We start from the raw sequence: 22,877 nt of genomic DNA, 5'->3' as shown, positions 1-22,877 counted from the left end.
ATGTATCTTTATTTTAATTTTGCATATTGAAGCATGCACTTTTTTCTGTGTTATACATATAGTCTGCAGCGTGTGGAGACAGCGATCTCTTTTAAACCCCTTCTTAAAACATACTTTTATCATAGAGCCTCTCCTGATTTTATATGAATTTTAATTTGTTTTACCCGTTTTAAGATATATATATATATATATATATAAATAATTGTATTCCATTAGAATTTTAATTTTCAGGGGAATTTTATTTCTTTTGAAATACTTTTTTATTTATTTACCTTGCCTTGTGTGATAGCATGAACTGCTTGTTTTATTTTGCTGCCCATGTAAAGCTTTGGAACTTGTTGTTTTAAAAATGCTCTGTAAATCAAATTATCATTATTATAATTATATTATAAGTATAAGTATAAGTATTATTATTATTATTATTATTATTATTATTATATTATAAGTATTATTATTATTATTATTATTATTATATTATAAGTATTATTATTATTATTATTATTATTATTATTATTATTATTATTATTATTATATACAATTCTGCAAATGTATGAATGCTACAAAAAGATCAAAAAAGTAAAACAAATGTAAATCAAGAAAAAAATATCAAAGATGATTATTCCATATTAATACACTAAATACATTCGTTTTGTATAAATCTGTGTAACATACAGTCAGTATTACATATATGGATGGATTTGTCTAAAATGTTGGCTCTACACTGCAGCACAAGGCAAACAATATGACTCACTTTCTGGAGGTTTGATTACATCCATAAATAAAACTTGTGTGATCTAAAGTCACATCATTCTGCTTTTTCTTTGTGAGAACATTTTCTCTTCATGTTTATAAAGGTTTTGATAATATCATAAACCATTAAGAGTATGGACAGAAAACCTCAAACCAACTTCAAAGTGGAGCACTGAAGTTAAGATTTTGTGTAACTTATTAAATAAAAAATAAATCTCCTATATTTTTCGTGGAGACATTAACCACTGAGTCTTGTTAAAAGAACCCCTTATAGAAGTACTTTAAACTCACTTGGTAATTAAATACTCAAAAACAGGCTTTAAGACCCAGACTGTAATCAAAGAATAAACTCCCCCTTTTTGGAGAACCAGATGGTACATCCCAATCTCTCCTCCTCTCTGTCTCTCATTCTCCTCCCTCCTGCTTCCAGTGTCCTCCATCTCTCCGCTTTCCCTCATTTTCTCTTATTAAGGACATTCTCACTTCTAGAGCTTGCTGCAGTTCTTACTCCATCTGTAATCCCTGTCATCTCTACAGAGCTTTTGGAGAGGTATGTAAAATCTGTATTCACTGTTCTCACATCACTGCAGGTTTTGAATGAGGGGCATTTTTGGACAGACGTGTCCAGACAATGTTCTGTAAAATGCAAGCTGTTATGCAGCCCCTCATTTAATTTCACATGTGTTATTCATCATCATTCTTCTCCCTTTTTAAAATCCTCTGGTTTCCTCACAGTCACGTTGATCCTTGTGTCTTTCCTCCATCTTGTCCTCCATTTATAGCAGATATGACTCATGCGGTTTCACAGTGCGAGAACAGAGAGAAAACAGAGGAAGGGGTTGAATCTACACGTTACTGCATCTCAAAGAAACACAGATTGGCTTTTGAATATGAATAAGCTCTGCAGCTGCAACATCATTTACTCTTCTTCCATCACAAAACTAGCAGATTCTCCCAAGAAAAAGCTTCACACAGCAAGCTGCTGTAAGATTATTCCTCCACTGGAAGATTATGTCACAGCTGCTGTGACCAAAATAAACAGTTTCCTGTCCTCTGAGCATCCGAGAGTTCCCATCAATGTCATCTTTTTCCAAGGTCACTTTTAAGGCCCCACCACCACATGAGTGCTCCACTGCTGTACAGTGACTCGTTGATTTTAAGGGCTCTTTCGTCTGTCAGTGTCTCTTCATTCAACAGAGCAGATAATAGGATGTGTGAGCCTAATTTAGAAGATAATCTGTCTTTGTCTGTTTGCTGTTTTTCCTCAGTGAAGCAGCACCGAGCTGACCTTATAAAGACTCCACCAGACCAGACCACACCTCTGTCTCTGAGTCCATGGAAGCCAAGGCCAAGTCCGGGGCTTCAGCGCCCAAGGCAGCATCCAAAGCAGAGAAGAAAGAGGCAGCAGCCCCACGCAAGAGTGACCCTGCGCCTGTAGCACCTGAGCCAGAGCAGCCCCCTCCTCAGGATGGAGCAGCAGAGACGGAAGCAGCAGGTGATGAGGCTGCGGCCTCTGGCACAGACTCTCTGGAACAACTGAAGCCCTTCCTCATCGGTGGTGCAGTTATTGCTGCAGGAGCCATCCTGCTGGGAATGCTGCTACTGGCGAGGAGAAATTAAAACCAAATCATTATCTCAAGTTAAAGTATTCATTGGTTAATGAGCTAGAGCGCCATTGCTAAGTGGTTCACAGACTATGATACCTGGGGGATGGGGAGCCACTGTGCATCATATTGTTTTTGTTTTCTGTTTTTTTTTAGCCTGCTTTCACTTATAGCAAATCAAACCGTTCAAGTTTTGATCAAAGGCTGTATATGAAGCATAAATACATATAGTATATGCATGAAGTTACTTCAATATTGCATCTGAACTGTAATAATCTCTTTCCTAAAAAAACAACTCACTGTAGTGCTGAACTTTAGAGCCGGGCCTCTCTAAAACTAGCTTATTCAACTGCTCTATCTTCTTTAAACCAGTTTGCACAAGTGTTGACAAAAGATTGCAATATTTGTACATTCTTGCACTGAATATGTGATTGGTTTCACGTTGCTAAAATATGGTGAAAGAACCTTCTCATAATGTTGAAACTATGGATAATAATGCCGGCTACCACAGTCGCTCTAGGGTTTATTTTACTTCTGCATAAGAGAATGGAAAGAATAGGACTGAAACAGATGGGAATATGCATTTGGATGTATCACACATGATGTGGCTAAATCAGTGATGAAGACAAGATCTCCAGCTTCTCTTTCCTTAGAATAGAAAGTAATTCAAAAAGTGAGCGCCACCGTGCATTTTATAAATCCGCTTTTTCAGAGACAGAAAATATGAGCATGCAATGATTTAGGAATGGGATGTTTGGGGAATGTTGCAGAAAAATAAATGTAGTAGGTGGCAGTGAACAATAGTTCTGTTATGTCTTGCTGTAGAGTAAGGAAGAGTTTACTTTTACTGTAAAATGATGTCACAAATCAATAACCTTTCATGTCTTACACAAAAGCCACCGTCATGCTTGTTCAATCTGTTCCCGTCTTACAGCAGAAGTAGTTGGAGAAAGGCTGAACGGCCAATAGTGTTTGGATTTGCTGCTGCAAACCCTCACCTGTACAGATGTACACAATAACGTCCACTCACATGTAAAGCTCATTGGGTTGTTCCTGTTGCATAAGTAGTTAGCTGATAGACAGTCGTGATACACACCATCACTTGATATAAGTTGTAAGGGTAAATATGAATTTCAGAACATTCTTCTGGCTAATAGATATTGTATAAACATACCGCATTAACCACAGTCAACAACCCAAACACATCTAAAAGATAGTATGCCAACACCAAAAATATCTTCACCTTACATTGTACAATACAGTGTACCAAAAAAAGATCCTATTTTCATAATTTCAACAGCGTATAAATGCAATAATTCAGGTAGGACTCCTCATTTAGCACACGTGCTGTAGCAAGTTAAATTATATAAAGGATGATGTAATAGTATTGTTATGGATGATAGTTTATGATATAAGTGATGGTAATGATTGTGAGATGAAGATGATGATGATTTGATGAGGTTTCATGGTGACTGTATGGAAGATTATGATGGTTATGATATATTTTTGATATATTTCTAACATATTTTCCTTATGCACACTCCCTCCTGCCCCCAAACTCCTGATGTAAAAAAGAGAAAGGATGTAATCTAACCTTTATTAAAGTCAGTGAACCAGTCCCCGTGTGTATTTCTCTTATACATATTACACATTTGTTTACTATCAGAATTTGGGAATTTATGTCAGACCGAGCTTTAGCTGATGAATTTGGTTGAAGCAAAGATGTCTTCAAATAAATTCATTATTGAGTTGAGTTTGCATGATTCATTCACATGAGCAGACAACAAGTATTGTCTTAAAGGATATATTATTGTATTGCATATATTGAGAGCTGGATCTCCTGCATGACAACCTTTCAGAATTAGATTTCATGATCCTTTTGTTGGACAAGCCTTATCTAAGTGATACAGATTTTGTAAAATCCTTGAGTCAAATAAACATAAAGTACACTCATGAAAGAGAACTGATCATATTATTGTTTTTCCAATTAACAGTGTAATAAGATAATTCAATAACTACATAATAACCTTATTCAAGAACTCATACTTGCTTAAATATTAAAATATAAAAATATTTATAATTGATATACAGTTGCTATAAAACTGATAAAGGAATCAGGGAACAGTCACCTGTTGTCATTTGCCGTATGGTTTATCTTTAGCAGACCAGACTACTGTAATGGCGTCTTTACAGGACTCCCTAAAAAGTCCATCAGACGACTGCAGCTCATACAGAGTCCTAACAAGGACCAAAAAAGTAGATCACATCACTCCAGTTCTTAGATCCCTACTCTGGCTTCCTGTCTGTCAGAGAATAGACTTTAAAATTCTGCTGATGGTTTATAAAGCACTGAATGGTTTAGGCTCAAAATACAAAATATACCTCTGAGGTCATCAGGTACTGATCTGCTTTCAGTCCCAAGAGTCAGAACGAAACATGGTGAGGCAGCGTTTAGTCATTATGCACCACATACTGTATCTGGGACACACTCCCTGAAAGCTGTAGGTCCACTCCAACTCTCACCTCTTTTAAATCAAAGACTAAGACTTTTTTTTTATTTGACACTGCCTTGCAATTTTAGCTTATTTTAACTCACTTTAAATACAAATTTAAATTGTATTCTTAATACATTTCTAATTTTCCTTTTCTTTTCTATGTTTTATAATATTTGTCATTTTAATTGTGCTTTTTTATGCTTGTCTGAATGTTTCCAATGCTTTTAATGTTTTAATGTAAAGCACATTGAGTTGCCCTTATGTATGAAATGCGCTATACAAATAAAGTTGCCTGGCCTTGCCTATGGTCAAACTATTTAAGAGAGGTGTTAAATCTACTTATTACACTCTGAAGTTGTAGTTTGTGATGCTGTTGAATTTATAACGTTGTACAGCGATGAGTTTCAATTATTTTCTCGAACTAATTTGAGTAAGGTGTAAGAAGGTTGTTTCTACTGAGCTGTTTAGTTTATTATCAGTGAGCCACTGCAGAAAAAACGCCTTTATTTTGAAAGAGTCGCACCGGAAGTCGTATTGTTTTTGAGGCTGAAGAGGAGGGAAGCTACTTTTCACGTTCTCGCTTACTTATTTTCAGGTTAATATAACTCCGAGGTGTTTAGTGAATTGGACTTGTGAAGGTAAGTTTCGAAAATCAGGATAAAATCAGTCTAAGTGATTTCTATTGTTCAATAACACGTCAACTCGTTGGCTAATGTTAGCTAGCAGTGCAGTGTTGTGCTAATCTCGTGGCTGCAGTCACTGAGCTAGCTTAGCCGCTTGAGTTAGCTAACGTCAATTCTCCAACAGAATGAGGACAGTATTAAAATGACAAAGTATACATGAACTGTCCAATATTTTTTGTCATACTTGAACATATCTGTGTTGTAGCTAACTGTTGTGTTAGTAATACACAAAGATTTAACGTAAGCTAACGTTATCCCATACAGAACTAGTGCATCCGATGTTTAAGCAGCTTCACTCCCCATGAGGGATTCCTGTTCATCTCACTACCAATGCTCGTGTCAGCCGCAGTTGTACTTCTACGAAAAGAAAGAAGTGTGTAACTACAAAGTGTTCTATTGTTTAACACGTGTGTCACTGTTTCCAGGTGTGCCACAATGATCATCCCCGTCCGCTGCTTCACCTGTGGGAAGATTGTAGGAAATAAGTGGGAGGCATACCTCGGACTGCTTCAGGCAGAGTACACTGAAGGGTGAGATGGACACCTGCAGCTTACTAACATTTGACTGAATCAGTAGATCTCCTGTATGCTGTATGTCGGGGTTATTTATCTTAGTGGTGTCCCAACTTTTTTCAAAGAGAGTCAGAGTACCTCAGGGTCAGTGGCTCCTACTGAGACTTAGGGGTCACAAGTTCTATATGAAATATCTATTTAATAACAATTATTTTACTTTTGTTTCTCAATAAATAAGTAACTAGGTAGTCCTCAGTTCCCCACAAGCCACGTTAATATAGAAAACTTTATCTTCTTCTGGAGGAAAATGTTTTTCATCAGGGTCGGGCAATGTGAGAAAATATTGTCTCATTATTTTTCAATGGCAGGGTCACGATCTGGATTTCATCACACTCCTTTTTCATGTTGTTTTTAAGACTGTTCTGAACAGCAGACAACATTCTTAGAACAAAATAGTTCTTTCCTGCACTCCATACATTGTTTATGCACCAAATTTTCCCTTTTTCTGCACAATTTCATAATTTAGATCTCATCTTGTGTCCTCTTTTGTGCCTTCTGAACTTTTAGTGTTCATCAAGAACATTTTCACATCATGATAAAAACATTAATTTGAAAACATGTCACCTTTTAAAAGTTCTTGTTTCTTCTTTATTGCCATCTTGCAGAATTCCCAGAGCTTTGGCTTTATACAAGTAGTCCATATGAAGGTTTTTGAGATGTTTCTGGATTGACTTAAGTTTTGTTACTTGAAAGAAACTGCAAATGTACAGATGATTCAGAATGTGATTAATTTCTGTGCTATATATAACACATTTTAAGATGGAAGCTTTGGGCCATAAATAAATGGACCTTGGGCTGTGATTGGCCCATTGGCCGTACTTTGGACATGCCTGATCTAAGACATGAATATAAAACTTCACACTCAGCTTGCATGAGTTTCGGACACATATTTCATAAAGCAGTCAAACTGAAGCTCAACACATTACAACCTTGCAGCTTATCCAGTTGTCACATAATTTATGAACTCACTTTAAGGTTTTGAGCTTTCTACATTCACTTAAGAAGGAGTGAAAAATAGAAATGACCTGAGGCTGTTTGGACTACAATGATGCACCATTGTCTGCAGATGCATCCATTTACTTATTCATTCAGTATGTCGTGCATTAGGACTAACATTACCTTCTCTCTCCCTCTTAAGTGATGCTCTTGATGCCCTGGGCCTGAAGAGATACTGCTGTCGGAGGATGCTCCTCTCTCACGTGGATCTAATTGAGAAATTGTTGAATTATGCTCCACTGGAGAAATGATTGTGTGGACTTTTGGGGGACTGTGGCATGGAGCTTTTTATGTGTATTATATTAATATGCAACAACAATCTAAGACAAATGTGAAAACCAAGGAATTTTAGTTTGTGTAGCCATTTCACAATGCATTCTTTTTTCTTAATAAAGCCTCTAAATGACAAACTTGCTTCCATCACTGGCTTGTCTGGTTAGGAAGAACCTTTTTACTTAAACCACATGGTCAAAAGTAGTTCACACATTTGCAGATTTTTTTCCCGTATATGGCAAGAAGAGAAAATACTCAGATTACATCTCCTGGATGTTTGCTTAACCCAAAATAGTTTTGCAGAATATTATGTGGTACATTGTTAGAATAATTGGTCTCTAGAATTTGATAGCTTGAGTGAGTGTAGAAGCTATTTCTGTTTTTCATTTGCATATTTATTTAACTTATAAGTACCAGTAATAATTGTTAACTTGATCATTCTGGTCATTTTGCTTTAAAGATTAGACTTAAGATATTTTGTTTTGAGAGTTATCTGCTTAGTTTTTGCATATAAACATTATTTTGTTTGGTAATTAATAATAATAATTGAAACAACTTATGTAGTGCTTTTCTAAGTACCCAAAGATTCTTTACATAAGGTGGGGGAAAATAACAAAAACAAAAGGTGGGGGTTGCAGGGTTTTTTGTACAGGTAGATTTTGAATTTTTTGGATGAGTGAAGAGAGTCAGAGTTGCAGATCTGTGGGAGGGAAGGAGTTCCAGAACGTCTGGGCAGTGATGGCAAAGGCTCTGTCCCCGAGGGTGCAGTATTCGGTCTCACTGCAAATACTGTGGGAACCTGAGGTTACATACTGTAGGTTGGTAGGAAGGAAGAGGACCAGCATGCACCTGGATTAGCCATGATTTTTTAGAGATACACAAATGTTTTAGTAACTACTTTTAATAATGAGTTACAAGACTACATGTATTAATAGTCTCTCCTCTTGAAATTTCACTGGAGCATGTGTCTGAAGGTTCCCAGTCTTACTGGCTAACTGTTTCAGCTAATCTTTTAAATAAAGTTATTATATATAAACCATATAAACTAATATTCCCAAATTTTCTTTTATGTTTGACCACTCCCAATAAAACCTCCTTTTCTAAATCAGCATTTGAATGAATGAGCTTGCCAGCATTAAAATGATGCAATCAAGATGTAATAAGATACATATAAACATTGGTGCATGGCCCACTATTGCAGGGGTCTGTCAATAGGGCTGCTACATCCCAAAATATTTCCTTTGTTCTGTTATTTGATTGCTTCTGGGAAGTAAATCAGAAGAAACATGAAGCTCTTGTGGGGACAGTGGAATTATTTTACCTGCAAACACCACATCCCCACGGTGCATCAGTGGCATTTGTTTAAGTTTGATGAAAATCTAATAACGGATATTGGCCACAACAGTGACTAACTCGAGTTCAGTAGTGGTAGCGATTTTTCGTAATTCTCATTCAGTAAGTCGATGTTGTATGACCTATATGGTAAATGAAATGAAACGATAGAACCACATTTTACAGGAATGTCTTCAATTAATAGGTTTAATACAAAAAGATGAAAACATTACACTGTATAACATAAGTTATGAAGAGTTGATCATGTGCATGCAAGCCTTGGAATCTGATTTCCAAGCAACAAATCTACAACAATTGTGTTAAAGCAGGTAAAAGTCTGAGTATTTACAGATGACGAGAGAGCAGAACAAAAAAAAAAAAGTACACTTTTGGAAATTCATCTTCAGTCTCACCTCAGATTCATCCAAAACTTTATACAGCGTGGTGCAGAGATAAAGTCTGTCTGCTTTACACTCTCTTCCTCCATCAGTCTGGGGAAAAACAAGTTCAAAGACAGATTTAGAAACATGAAATACAGATCGAATAAACTAACCGTCCTTAAAAGAAAGAGTCTGAATGTTCATTGTGTATTCAGGAACAGTACTACTTAAAAAAGGCACTTTGTCCTCCTATTTTATAACATATATAATTCATAACGCTTTATAATTCTGTAAACCTCTGACTGAATGAAAAACCTTCTACCTCCTGTGAGTCTATAAGTTCTTGCTACATATACAGTATGCTACTGAGTTCTTGCCAATATTTGAATATTAATACACACATACTTAAAAGAAGACCCTAAAATGTGACAATGATGATGTTATATAACAAGTAAGTACATCTAGTTAAAACCCCTATTAGGCTATGTGGTATAATCTTTTTACATGAACTGATAACAAACCAAAAACAAACGTACGAGTGACGTCAGTACTCTGAAGGTCAGCTTACCAAGTTAGCGATATCGGTCTCTGTGATCTCTGTGGTCTCTGTGATCTCTGTTCCTCTCTCGGTCCTTCGATCGTCCGTGATCCCTCTCATCACTCCAGGAACGTTCTCTGCGTCTTCGAGACGTCCCCGAAGACGCGCCGTCCCAACCAGAGTGATCGTCTCTGTCGCGATCTCTGTCGCGATCCCTATCGCGCTCTCTCTCTCTGTCACGACCCCTGTCCGAGTCTCTGTCTTCGTCCTCGGATCGACTACTGCTCCTGTAGAAGCAGGTGTGTATTTGTGTGATGCTACTGATAAGAGATGGTGTGCTGTTTTCTTCCTCAGCATCAGTTCAGCGTGAAGCAAGTAAACGGACAAACCTGTAACCGTAGTTCCCCTGGATGGAGACCAGGCAGTCTTTGAGTGAAGTGACGAGGGCTTGGCAGCGCTCATCTCCGTACACTCTGGACTGCTTAATGATGGCGATGGCTGTTAGTAACGTCTCCATGGCCACCCGTAAGTCTCCTGCATCAGAACCACAAAGAACAAGATGTTACTTTTGATCAGTTGAGCACGCCAAAGCTCCTTTAAATAGTTCACATTCACCTTCCCTACACAGAGTGATTTTAAGGAAGTATTTTACAACCACTGACAATTTCATTCATCCTGATCTGATTGAACTACACTTTTAAAGCTACATTTTATTTTTCCTTGCCATTAGTTGTTTGTATTCCCTTTTTTTATTGTTTATAAAAATAAAGCCAATGACAAAAAAAAACAAAAAACAATACCAAACAACAAGTTATGTAAAAATAAATCACAACAATAATAATTTCTCACAGGGAAAGCACCGGGCTCATGGCACCGCGACCACTCACACACTTGCATCACACTCATAAACATGTCAAAGGCAAGCGGCAACCTCCGGTCTAAAAATATGAGTCAATGCGGAAGTGTTAAAAGCTGCAGTTCATCGAGGATCCGCTTGAGGCTGGCTCCGGAAGTACCGGAAGTCACATACACATGAATGGGGAAAAGACGATCTTTGCAGCATTAATAAACATGTTTACAGCCTGGTACAAAAGATGAGTGTAGTCTGAATAGCTAATTTCTCGATGTCCTTTAACTGTGAGGGGGGTGAATTTTTTTCTAATTCGGCAATTTCGAAGATATATTACCAGTCTTCCAATGGGAGACACAGCTGCCTGCAGGAACACTGCTGCTGTTGGCTAGGAGGCTCAAAGCCCGCCTCTTTACGTCACACTGGCTCGACAGAAGCAATATGGCTGCCGCTGCCGATTGGTCTCAAAACAGCTCTTCAGAAACAGATGGGTGACGTCACGGATACTGCGTCCATATTTTTTACAGTCTATGGTCAAAGGTAGTTATTCAATAGGCGTTTTTCGACCATAATAACATCACACACATCTGTGATTCACTTGATTTTTCTTTCTTTCATTTGTTTTTTATTTTTGTATGTGTACTTTTCAAAAGAAGAAGCTGTGATTCTCTTGATTTAGCAGCTTGTAACAGTAGTCTTCTCTCAGCCCACCACAAATGCGTCTCCCCCGGTGTTACGGTTTTAAAAGTTACACTGTAAACTGGAGACCTTCAGCTGAATATAACAGTGTTTTTGGAGTTTACACAGCTGTTGAGTTTTGAGATTCAATATCCTTTGTGTCCATTGTATTGTATCCATGAAGGGGCCCCACATGTCCTGAAACATCTCCTGTCTGTCATTAAGCTTAAAAATGAGTTGTTCATATGTGGCTATTTTGGTCATTTCTCCCAGCCAATAATTAAAAGAGATGTCACTTTTAGTTTTCCAGTGCCTGAGCACATCCTACACCCTGTGGTTAGGGCCAAGCTACACCACAGAGTCTGTCGATGTGATAGTCTAACCCCTTCTGTTATAATACCTAAAATGCAAAGAGTAGAGCTCCACAGCAACTTGGTTTTCAGTACTTGAATACGAAATGCTATCACATTTTTCCAGAAACTCCCAAGTCATTTTGCATTCATAAAGCATGACTTGCCATTCGTTTTTAATCACCATACTTGTAGAAACACATCAATATGTAAATAATGTAAGAGTCTGGTGTAAAGGTGAACATTTTAAATCTCCTGCAACACCAAACACAGAAAGAAAGAAATGTTATAGTCATTTCTAGCTGATTTTTTGGCAATAATCTAACCCCACTAATCACAAGTCTTCATTTCCGTACATATCTGTCTATGTGTGTTTTTGTTTCATTAAAAAGATAGAGAACAGATTCATCCTGCTTCATGGAAAACTGTCATTGTCTCTACAAGTCAGAGAGCTACAAGCCTGTCTCAATCTCCCAGCTGACCACAGACATGACAACAGTGCTCAAGTCTAAGTAAATGCATGTTTTCAGAAGCATCACTAGAACTCTGAGTGCTGCCAAGAGCACACATACTGCATACTTTATGTAAAACCATCTCTGCAATAGTCCATTGTTCAAGTCCCAGAGGTGTTTCTGCTCGATGGAAAGCACTTCTGCATTGAAGGCATATGCCTGGAGGTTGCCAGAAAGCCAATTAACAGACTCCTGGAGCCCTGACAGAAGCTTTGATCGCCAGCTCCTGTGCATTAAAGCCGAGCACTACTGGAGGTGAACACCTCTACTACAGATTTACTGGCAACAACACAAAAACAAACACACAGAGGACAACTGGACCAGAACACACACACCCTGGAGTGGGGTGAGGATTCACCTCACAGGATTACAATGACCCAAAGCACATAGCCAAGACAACGCTGGCAGGGCTTTGGACAAATCTCAGTGTGTTCTTGGGTGCAGCAGCCAAAGCTTGGTCTTGAACCTCAGAGAGAATCAAACTTGGCAAAAACAGGAGTCTTAGATTTTCCAATTTAAATCGGACAGAGCCACAGAGGATCTAACTGGAGGAAGCAGAAGGTGCCAAGTACAGGTGTGAAAAACTGTGGAGGAATATCTTCCTTAAGATTTTTAAAGCCCTGAAAACTGAGTTTCTTATTTCAGTGAATCCTACATTTACACCAAACATTCAAAGAAATAATTACATTTAGTTATCAACTGAAAAATCACACTGCTCTTCTCAATGGTTCAGAATGAGTGAGTCTTAGTTGAATATGTTTACGCTGTGGTGCTTTAGGAAACTCGTCAGAATTAGCAAACAGGGGAATCAAACCTGACAGCAGCTTTGGAGTTCTTATTGCTAGACCACTATTGATAAAATGTGTCCATACCACAACCACAGTTTGTTTTTTAGTGTTACTCTCTAAAACCAAAGACAACTGACCTACAGTGAATTTTGATGGCTGCCAAGTAAGTCATGAATATTTTACATTACAGAAAAATATTTCAGATTAGAAACCGAAGATCTTAAAAGACTGAAACGCTAGCTTGGCAGGCAGAGTTGGGACTTCATTTAAGTGAGGAGTGGTGGGAGGATGTTGTAAGTAAGAGGGATACGTACTGTCGCCTCTTGTGCACGTCTTACTCTCATGCACTTTAAGGTTGTACACGGGGTTCATTTCTCTAAATCAAGACTTGCCGAGTTTTATAAAGAAGTAGAAGACAAATGTGACAGGTGTTCAAGTTTAAATTGTCACTTAAGCCATATGTTCTTTCTCTGTCCACACTTTTGGTCTGGGTACTTTAAGACTATGTCAGTCAGCTTCGGCTTACACTTACAACCTTGCCCACTAATAGCTATACTTGGGACTCCGGATGTATCAAGTAATTTCAATTATTTTAATTGCTGGCTGGACGCCGTTTACTTGTACATTGGAAGTCTCCCAACCCTCCATCTGTTGCACAGTGGTTGCAAGATACAGTGTCCTTTTTAAAACTTGAAAAAATCAAATACACTCTAAGAGGAAACACTGACAAGTTATTTCACAAATGGCGACCCTTTCTATGATCCTTTAGAGTTCTGCAGGCTCTGCCAGAATGAGAGACATCTTATTTTCTTTCATCGTTGCTGTATTTCCACATTTGTGTGTGTTAATTTCTGCTGCTGAGCTGGGCGGGGGAGAAAGGGTTTTATTTTTCTTTAGTTCAGACGGAGACTTTTACATTGTTATTGTAAATGTGCAGGTGATTCTGTATTTATGGACCTCTATAGGTATATAATTATGCACATGTATGCACCTTGTTTCTCCTGTTAGGAGCGTAATTTTCCCGGTCTCGTTGTGTTTTTCTTTTCTCCATTCAAATGAAAATCTTAAAAATGTAAACTTGTACGCAAATTACAATGTCATTGAATTTCGCTCAATAAACAGAACTGGCCAAAAAAAAAAAAAAAACTGAAAAGAAACTCTGCTAAGTAACAGGTTTGAATAAAGCATTAATAGTTATAAACTACTGAGGAATCAAAAAGAGAAACATAGAAATACATTAAAAGTAAGAGATTTAATAAATCTGTAAAACAGAAGACTACCAAAAATGTAGAGCTTCTATTCACTTCCCACTTCTAATCCAAGGGGAAAAGCTTTTGTTCTGATTTTTTATTACACCTCTTTGTCAGTCACAGGTGGTCACTTCACCATGTGGCTTATTAAGTTTGATATACTTTCTCTCACTCCACAGAATCTGATCAGCTGTACTCACCAGCTGTCGCTCCAGACACAGCCTTGGTGATTGCGCTGCTGGCGACAGCTCGATTTCTGTTCATGAGCTCCTCAAAGTCTCCGTTTGTACTTGGAGGCGGGTTCCTGAAAAAACACACAGATGGTTATCAGACTGAGTAACATCATCACAGGTGTGTCAAGAGACAGGTTTTTTACCTTTATTACAACTATGCCTCAGTTACTTATTCTTATTTTGTTGTTTATCCTCAATATCATCTGTGTGCTTTACTGTGCTTTTCTGTGCTTTACTGTGCTTTTGTATTTCTCTATTCATCTTAGACTCTCATTTCAGAAACTATACGATCAAGTGTAATCTTATTTCACAAGGGACAAACAGACCACTCTTTATGGTTTGTAAAAGCTACAAAAATACAGAACTGGAAGTCTTTACTTTTGTTGGCAGTAGGCTTTGCTGCTGTGCCCGTCTTGTGCTGGAGCGAAGAAGGCTGGATTTATATGCAGGCTGGGAGATGGCTGGCCAGGAAGATGCATTGGTGGAGGAGGGAACAAAGGGGGCGGCAGTGGCGGAGGGATGTTTGGTGGCATATGTGGGAAAGGAGGAGGTGGATGACCGAGGAAGGGGTGTGGTAATGAGGGAAACCTGTTAGCAAAATGGGGGAAAAGTGGAGGAACAGGCGGGGGACTGGACTCCTGTGATAACAACGAGGGAATCTTATCCAAAGAATCGGATTCTTTAGGATCTTTGGAGGTAGCACGCATGGGTATACCTACAGAGAGCACATGTGTTTTGAGAGATAAGTTATATTCTAATACAATGAAGCAAATGAAGAGTATGTCCTTCAGATTGTGTCGCTCTTACGTTTATTTGCTGTGTCCTCGAACAGGACGAGGTTCTGGCGGGTGGCAAAGCGGCAGTCTATCCGTTCCCCGTAGAGTTCACATTGAGGTATTTTCTCCAACAATACTTTTAATGACTCCTCTGAGGTTACAACCATTTCTGCATATCTGAAGAGAGCACAAGACGCAACAAATAAATGGCCAGCGAACTACATCACAGAAAGACACATGTTAGAAAACTGAAAGACATATTTAGGAAAGCTTTAAATGTTTGTGAACCACTCACCCTCGAGACTGGCCATTAGCCCTGTTCTCAGCAAATTTGATCTCCGTGATGTCCTTCACGCCCAGCGTTTGAGCCATGGTTGTGAGGTCCTTATCGGATGTCCACTGGAGGCAGCAGCAGGTTGTGGAAGAGGAGATAAGACAGTGGCTGGTTGTTAAATAGTTACATATGATGAGGACAAACAATACCACTGCTGAAAACAGAAATAGAGCATTTCACTTTTTCAAAGAGGGTCAATAGATAAACATTGAGAAGAGGAGAGATTACAGAACAATCACATCTAAAAACTAGTTAGCAAGAAGTAATGAGGATATTTCCTGGATAAGCTTAAAAATGTCTGCCCTTTTAAATGCAATTCAAAGCTCCTTCTATTCCATCAGCACAGAAAAAAAAAAAACAACCCCCAGACGATCTTCTGTGAAGTGTAGAATATTATTCCATTCAATAAAGTAGTGTGACATGCTGTCCCTCAAAACTAGTATATTAAATTTGAGGATAATTACTTTGTAGAAGCAATAATGTGCATTTCTCCTAGTTTGATTGTTTATCATGATTATTTCCTTTTATGGTAATGACTTCAATTCTGGTATTGGGCTCATGTGTGTGGTTAACCTTGTATGTGTGGCAGGAGGCAGAAAAGCAGGTTAGTGGGTTTGAGTATTTTTCTAAACTGTCATTGAATTATTTTGTTTCTGTTAACAAACAGAAAACTTTTCATGGACATTGCAACTTTCATTTTGATCAGACGCGTCACAAACACAAGCCCAGTCAGTCTCAGCGACACGTTTTCAATCTTAGTTGCTTCAATATACATAGTATAGAAATTACAAAAAGCTAATTTTAACCCAATCATTATAATAATGATATATAAAATAGATATGTTAAGGGGGGAGATCTAGCGCTGTTGTGTGACACTTGAATTAGAGTGGTGTGTTTTGCTAATTGGTCATTCTTGTTTACAACAGAGGGGAAGGAAAACCCATAACAAGATCTGAAGATGATGTTGTAAGTGCTTGGATTGCTTGAACAAAAAAAGCTCTTCAATCTTAGACTTAAGTCAAACTTATCATCCTAATCACACTCAGACTGCCCTTTGTGGTCAGTGATGGGCCAGTGATAAGAAATGAAAACAAATAACATGACATTACTGTGCCACTTGAGTAAAAATACAGCAGTTTGTTAGAATAGCATGTTATTCTTTTATACATAGGTTTTAATCATGAGTCTGAGGCCTTTTTATGTGCAGTACTTATTTATGTATTTCCATCTCATTGCTGCTAACTCCTCCCTCCAGGTGCTTTAGTATTTATTTCACTTAAGTTTTATTTATCTCATCTTATTGTTTGGTTATTTTTATCTCACTGTTGGATTTTATTTAGTTGAATTATCTTATTCTTTATTGTGTAATGTGATGAATGGGTATTCTTCTTGTTAGCGTATGATGCCATCTGAAACAAATTCCAGTCAACAACACCAATAAAATATGGAATTATGTATCTCTTGCATATTTAATTACACTTGGCACAAAACAGCATTATACTGAGTATGTCAAACTGCTAAGATCCGACTTCATTTGAAGTTATATGTACTTTGTGACAACCCGCTCTCTCCAACTACTCTTACTTTTGTTTTGTTTTTTGAGAATCACAAGAAGGCAGCTCCCCTATTCTGTTTTTAAAATATGTTATTGCAACTGAAGGAGTTAAAAACAGAAAATCTTGTAAAAGCAACACAGACAAAAAAATCTACAATCACCTTTCCCAATTCCCAGGCTGAAGGCGTGTTTACACAATGAATTAACAATTTACAGCGGACTAAATAAAGTCTGTAATGCTGAAAGGTAAAATGCAAAATAATTCGTATTACTGTGCTTTTCCAAAAAAACAAAAAGGACAGTATCTGAAAAAGAAATGACTAACAAGAAAAAAAAATGTAAAGGACAAAGTCCTCCACCTTAAAGATAAATACTGGTTTTACTCTTTAAAACAGACTAATGACATTTGTTACACCTATTTTTTTAATCAAGAAAGAACATGTGACATCTTTTCTTCTTTCCCTGTCAGTCTGCTGTTGCACCCTGCTGCTCATTTTGTTAAATTTTCCAGTAATAAGTGAACCCTTTGTTGTGTTTCATGCAAACAGCATTACTCACCCAGGGGAAATTTCCTATATATAAAGCCAGCCTCCTTGGAGAGATTGTTCCTTTCAGCTTTTTAACTTGTTTGGATTGATTCTCCTCTTTAGCAGGCTCTGTCTTCAGGGACACTTCATTCAAAGTTGCTTTCTTATCCCGATCGACTGATCCAGTTAGTACAGCATCAAAAAGTTCATTTGCTTCTGCAATCCTGACCAAATCCTGCAAGGCAGAAGAATTCACCTTACAGTGTATTCATGGTTCAATGCATGTGATCAGTTCGAACAGGTAGCAGATTAACGTCTGGATTTTAACTCAACCAAAGCAAGGCTTCCACAACTTCTGCAATAAAAAAACACACGACTGCAGCTCACCTCGTCGTTTTGATCCAGGTCACTATAAATATCTGTAGGATCCATCTTTGAGGTACTTGGTCCAGCTGCAGGTCCTGCAGCAGCCATCACTTGGGCCTGTGGGGATCCAGTTGATGAAACTGCAGCTACTGTGTTTTTTTTTCAGCGTGGTTCGTTCATGAACACTTTGCAATTAATTTGAACATAAGGACAACAGGTGCACTTTTGATATTCAACAATGTGTTTACAACGCCTTGTTTATAACGTTAGCTAACGTTGACAAACGAGTCTGCAAAAACTATATCGTAATGTTTGCGGAAATAACATTTAAATACAAAGCAGCACGTCCCCGGGTCTAAGTAAGGTGACTACAGTGGATTGAGCAGTTTGGAAATATGTGCACTGACTTTCGTTTAAGAGTGAAATTAATAAAGATTCAGTTCGCTCCTTCATAAGGCAATGCTAATGTTGCTAATCTCCCAATACGTGAACATGGCGGTCCGTCGGGAAACAGTACCGGGTGATAAACAGTAAACAACAATTGGTTCCGGCAGCCACCTCTCTTTAAATATTAATGAAACACATGGAGCTAGTAGAAAAATTAATCACACACACAGTCAACATAATCATGTCATAAACCTTGAAATATAACATTGACGTCAACCCTTATAGCTAATCAAACCAGGTTGGTCTCAAACTAAATTTGACCTTACAAATATGGCGTCGTGTGTGCGCCGTTTCCGGTCCCCCCGTTCTGTTACGTGAAAGCTGGTTGTGTAATTTCACTGTTTTGTCTGGGACATTTAGGCGACAGAGACTCTCTGCAGCGGGCACACAGTTCATCTGGAAGACTCCCAACATCACAGATAAGAAGGTTGAAATGTTGTCTGCTGTGGTTTCTAAAAGAGTGAGTCAATTTTCATTTATTTGTACATTTATCAGGTGAAGTTTGAATGCTAGCTGCTCAGACATCGGGGCTCGGGGATGTCTCCAAGATCAAACTTGAATTAAAATAGATTTAATGTGTGTAATTATACATTTTAGTTGCCCTTACATTCTGCAAGTTGTTTTAAATGTAATGTTGATGTTGTAGCATTAGTGTTATTAACCCTGGTGCTCAGAGCGTGTCCTTCTGGAGGACAGTTGTACAATCCAGGAGTAAACAGTTGTACAACAGGGCACCTTGTTCCATTATACAACCCCTCCACAAAGTCCAATTCTGTTTTATCTACAATGATACATTTATTTCTAATTTACTTTTGTGAATTGTTTTCTTTCATTCACACTTTGTTTTTATTTGTTTTACTGATTTTAAATGTTTTTATTGTTTTAATTGCTTTTAGTAACTGTCCTTTAAATGGTTCCTCTTAAATTGTCTTGTTAGTTCAATATGTCTCCCCTTCATGCTTTAGATAGATAGATAGATAGATAGATAGATAGATAGATAGATAGATAGATAGATAGATATACATACATACTTTATTGATTGGAAATGTGTTTTTTCCAGCAGCTTAAAACACAGGACAGGATAATACAACAATGTGCTTAAATAGTTAAAAAATACAAAATAAAATAATAGTATTAATAATAATAATAATGATCAGGTGAATATAAAATAAAACAAAATAAAATATAGTAAATATAACAGACACATCATGTACACTTCTATCTTATGAATCAATAGTAAGGTATATTATTGTGCGGGTAAATTGCACCAGGTTTTTATGAGCATGCACAGTATAATGAACACACAGCGATTTAAATATGAAAAGTTTAAATAGGATAACTTTACAGTCAGTTTGTGGGTGTTAATGATAGATAATGACCCAGGAAGACAGAACACAGTGCAAGATCACAAAGTAGCTGCCATGTAGTGAAATTAAAGATTGTTATTGTTGGGTTTTTATGATGTAAAGCACTTTGTAATGTCTGTTTTGACTAGTGCTATATAAATAAACTGTATTATTATTATATTATTATAAAAACTATGATAGTCTTTATTCAGAGTTATTTGAATTACTTTGACCTTCCTGAAATTACACAAGTAGCAAACCAATACAGTTCAGTTTGATGAATCACATGCTGTCAAATTGATTAATTGTAAGTTTATCATTGAAAGTTATTACTTTTTTATCTATATTTCTTTATTTTCACAGTGCTCTCACCATTTAGAAATGCATGCAAACTACAAATACATTTTAAATTAGTTTAATAATGATAATAAAACATATTTCAACACAGTGCAAAGTTGTGTGAGGTTTATGGCATAGGAGAAAATGATGATCAGAGACACACAAAGAATAACTTTCATCCCAGTATTAAGATATAATATAAACTAGTTGTGTATCATTTGAAATAGAGGAAGGTTGGATAATATTCCAACATTTTTGAACAGACTGATGGATTGTTTAGTATGTGACTGTAAAAAAAAACACTGTGAGAACTGATCTGAGTGGGACTTAAACTTACCCGCTCAAAAAGTACAAAGACCTTTTGGCCTCAGTAACCATAGAAGAAGAAAAAAAGTAATAACCGAAAACCTAAATAAGAAACAGCACTTCCCCTCCCTCTTTTGAATAACATTGATTATCATACAATATAAAACATGGTCCTCGTGTTTTCTCACGTGTTTGTCTTTTGCCTGCAGCTGGTGGCAGGGTTGTGCCGTGGAGCATGGAGACCTGCAGTCACAGGGCTGGTATCATCTCGTGGTTATCGTGGAGAAGCGCCAGATGACACCAGGGGCGACCTGATCGAGATCCCTCTGCCGCCTTGGGAGGAGAGGCCCGGTGAACCCACCGACATCAAGAGGCGCCGACTGGTGTATGAGAGTCGCAAGAGGGGCATGCTGGAAAACTGCATCCTGCTCAGGTTTGTTGTCTTTAAAGTTCCTTTTGTGCCCTCTAAAAGTTTCTCCATTCGGCCCACTCTGTTATTTAAGTTGATGGTTTAGAGTATGGTAGGAAGGGCTAGAAGAGGGTGTCAAACAGGAAGCAGTTAGCGCCAGTTTAAAGTGTCGGAATATTATACATCTTTTCATTACAACGAGCATCCCACACCTCTTTATGAGACGTGTCTGGAGGCAGGAATGGTAGGAACCGGAACATGAAGGAGGCACAAGTTAAAGATGAGAGCTGGTTACACAACTACAGTGATGAGGCTCATTAGTAAAAAGCATAAAACTGATTTAGAGTATGAAGGCGGTGAGAGGCAGAGGATGGTTGTTCAGGATTTTCCTGCTACTTGACATTGATGTAAAGGACTAAATCAAGCTGTGATTTATTGTGAAGGAGTCCAGTCTGCAGCCAGTCATGAACCATGACTTTACATTCTTTTAAAGGCTCATATTAAAGTTAATCCTTCATCTCTCTTTCAGCCTGTTTGCAAAACGTTACCTCAACACGATGAGTGAGATCCAGCTGCAGCAATACGACAGACTGATCAACGAACCAAGCAATGACTGGGACATTTACTACTGGGCAACAGGTGAGATAACCAACCACATACCGAATGTTTGTCTAAAACAAAACAAAAAATGTAACCCATTAAAGCAGAGTGTAAGTCAGTGAGCTGGAAAAGATCGACTCCAGTGAAAAGGCATTACAAGAACGGAAGTCATTTCAGAGAAGCTTTTGACTCATGCTGCTCAATGTTCAATATTTAATGGCACAAAAATCACTTCAGCTTTTTAATTTGAATGTTTTGAAAAATACAAATGACAAATATTTGACTTTTGCATCAACATCTTCAAACAAACTGAACACAAAATCCTAATGAAACACTAATCTAGTGATATTGATTGTGAAGGACCTTGTTTCTTAACTGGCAATCTTTCATGCCAGACTTCTTCCTAGAAGCCCAATCACAGCACATGAATATTTTACCATTTCATTCTTATTTCCTCTTTATTTGATGCACCGCCGTCTGTTTTATTGAGCGGACATTATAGGATTCCTGAACAGCTTAAACACAACTAATTGGCCGCACTACTTTGGAAACACAGACAACAACCGTAGCAGACAGACTAACTCTGTTTTTGTTACACCATCATTAAGTGATTTATTGAGATAGATTCTAAAATAACCTCCAGTTATATCAAAATGTCCTTTTTTTATTCTTTCAGAAGCCCAGCCCACACCTGAAGTGTATCAGGGGGAGGTCATGGACATGCTGAAGGAGTTCACAAAGAATCGCAACCAAGAGCAGAGGTTAGATGCTCCCAACCTGGAGTACCTGGACAAGGAAAGCCAGTGAGGTCCACAGACCTTTAGACCTTCTCAGAGACTCATTTTAAGGTTAGACACTATCTGAAATATCAGTGTCATGACCCGAGAGGAACATCTTTCAGAATTCTGCTGTGTTTATCCTGCATGCTATCCAAGGCTTTACACATCTCCATGAAATACTGCGACCATAAAAAGCCTCAGCTCACTCTTTCAGAAGATTCTGTAAAAGCTGAGGTTTGTGGGATAAGCAAAAATTAATGCAATATCAGGAAGGTGTTCTGAATATTCTGCATTAATTGAATTGTAAATTTGTGATTAAAGACTGTATGTTAACGTGCTCAGGGTGTGAGATGCATACTGAATAAGCCAGCTGTGAAGAAGAGTTACAAGCTAATTATGTGTGTATATACCAAACAATGAAACAGAAATGTCATCGACTCACTCATTAGCTTAGCTTGTTGAGTTGTCATGGTTTTCTCACGCTCAATCATTTTACTGTGCCTATATTACAGACACTATGAGTTATTTAATAAATGTTGGTGCTCTCTTATTCACTGCTTGTGTCCATTCTTTCAGTACTCACAATAACATACCATAGTTATGGTAGGGGAGGCAGACACCCTAAAACTTTCCTTTTACGATAAAGCTTATAGTTAGAGCTGTCTCAGGCTTGGACCAGCTCTTAGTTATGCAGCTATAGGCTTAGACTGCCAGGGGAATTGACACATTGACACACTGGGATCCTATCGCACCCCCCATCACTTTAACTCTTCCTGTCCCATTAAAATGTACTAATCATAGACCTTTCT

The 22,877-nt window shown here is 37.8% G+C and overlaps 3 protein-coding genes and 1 long non-coding RNA gene across 5 annotated transcripts; 3 read left to right on the top strand and 1 right to left on the bottom strand.

Annotated features, from left to right (window-relative positions):
* Nucleotides 1-1,110: 1,110 nt before the first annotated feature.
* LOC117810325 lies at nt 1,111-3,972 on the top strand. The gene is made up of 2 exons (XR_004630754.1): nt 1,111-1,300; nt 2,019-3,972. It is a non-coding gene; the product is annotated as an uncharacterized LOC117810325 (long non-coding RNA).
* Nucleotides 3,973-5,353: 1,381 nt separating this feature from the next.
* polr2l (polymerase (RNA) II (DNA directed) polypeptide L) lies at nt 5,354-7,510 on the top strand. Its single transcript, XM_034680095.1, has 3 exons — nt 5,354-5,487; nt 5,958-6,062; nt 7,243-7,510. The coding sequence occupies exons 2-3, from the start codon at nt 5,968-5,970 to the stop codon at nt 7,349-7,351; spliced, it is 204 nt and encodes a 67-aa protein (XP_034535986.1). The 5' UTR covers nt 5,354-5,487; nt 5,958-5,967; the 3' UTR covers nt 7,352-7,510.
* A 1,388-nt stretch (nt 7,511-8,898) lies between these two features.
* LOC117810311 (cleavage and polyadenylation specificity factor subunit 7-like) lies at nt 8,899-18,574 on the bottom strand. Of its 2 annotated transcripts, XM_034680083.1 has the most exons (10): nt 18,556-18,574; nt 17,864-17,959; nt 17,508-17,711; nt 15,356-15,459; nt 15,092-15,237; nt 14,663-14,999; nt 14,252-14,355; nt 10,013-10,157; nt 9,654-9,910; nt 8,899-9,196 (listed from the first exon to the last, which is right to left on the bottom strand). In XM_034680083.1, the coding sequence occupies exons 2-9, from the start codon at nt 17,948-17,950 to the stop codon at nt 9,658-9,660; spliced, it is 1,380 nt and encodes a 459-aa protein (XP_034535974.1). In that variant the 5' UTR covers nt 17,951-17,959; nt 18,556-18,574; the 3' UTR covers nt 8,899-9,196; nt 9,654-9,657. The 2 variants fall into 2 exon arrangements, with proteins under 2 accessions (XP_034535974.1, XP_034535973.1); XM_034680082.1 differs by lacking the exon at nt 18,556-18,574 and having other exon boundaries at nt 17,864-18,371.
* Nucleotides 18,570-22,618, top strand: sdhaf2 (succinate dehydrogenase complex assembly factor 2). Its single transcript, XM_034680092.1, has 4 exons — nt 18,570-18,749; nt 20,490-20,713; nt 21,219-21,328; nt 21,966-22,618. Exons 1-4 carry the CDS (start codon nt 18,723-18,725, stop codon nt 22,094-22,096), a joined length of 492 nt encoding a protein of 163 aa, XP_034535983.1. The 5' UTR covers nt 18,570-18,722; the 3' UTR covers nt 22,097-22,618.
* The last annotated feature ends 259 nt before the right edge of the window (nt 22,619-22,877 follow it).

The sequence above is a fragment of the Notolabrus celidotus genome, chromosome 3, assembly GCF_009762535.1.
Source record: "Notolabrus celidotus isolate fNotCel1 chromosome 3, fNotCel1.pri, whole genome shotgun sequence".
Lineage (NCBI taxonomy): Eukaryota > Metazoa > Chordata > Actinopteri > Labriformes > Labridae > Notolabrus > Notolabrus celidotus.
The sequence above is the reverse complement of the archived record's forward strand: the minus strand, read 5'-3'. Positions and strand labels throughout refer to the sequence as shown.

Coding starts and splice junctions, on each gene's coding strand:
- polr2l (XM_034680095.1), top strand. CDS start 5,968: ATGATCATCCCCGTCCGCTGCTTCACCTGTGGGAAGATTGTAGGAAAT. Junction 6,063..7,242: donor CAGGCAGAGTACACTGAAGG/GTGAGATGGACA, acceptor CTCCCTCTTAAG/TGATGCTCTTGATGCCCTGG.
- LOC117810311 (XM_034680083.1), bottom strand. CDS start 17,950: ATGGCTGCTGCAGGACCTGCAGCTGGACCAAGTACCTCAAAGATGGAT. Junction 15,460..17,507: donor ATATAGGAAATTTCCCCTGG/GTGAGTAATGCT, acceptor TGCTGCCTCCAG/TGGACATCCGATAAGGACCT. Junction 9,911..10,012: donor CAGGGGAACTACGGTTACAG/GTTTGTCCGTTT, acceptor CTGCTTCTACAG/GAGCAGTAGTCGATCCGAGG.
- sdhaf2 (XM_034680092.1), top strand. CDS start 18,723: ATGTTGTCTGCTGTGGTTTCTAAAAGA. Junction 18,750..20,489: donor CTGCTGTGGTTTCTAAAAGA/GTGAGTCAATTT, acceptor TTTTGCCTGCAG/CTGGTGGCAGGGTTGTGCCG. Junction 20,714..21,218: donor GAAAACTGCATCCTGCTCAG/GTTTGTTGTCTT, acceptor TCTCTCTTTCAG/CCTGTTTGCAAAACGTTACC.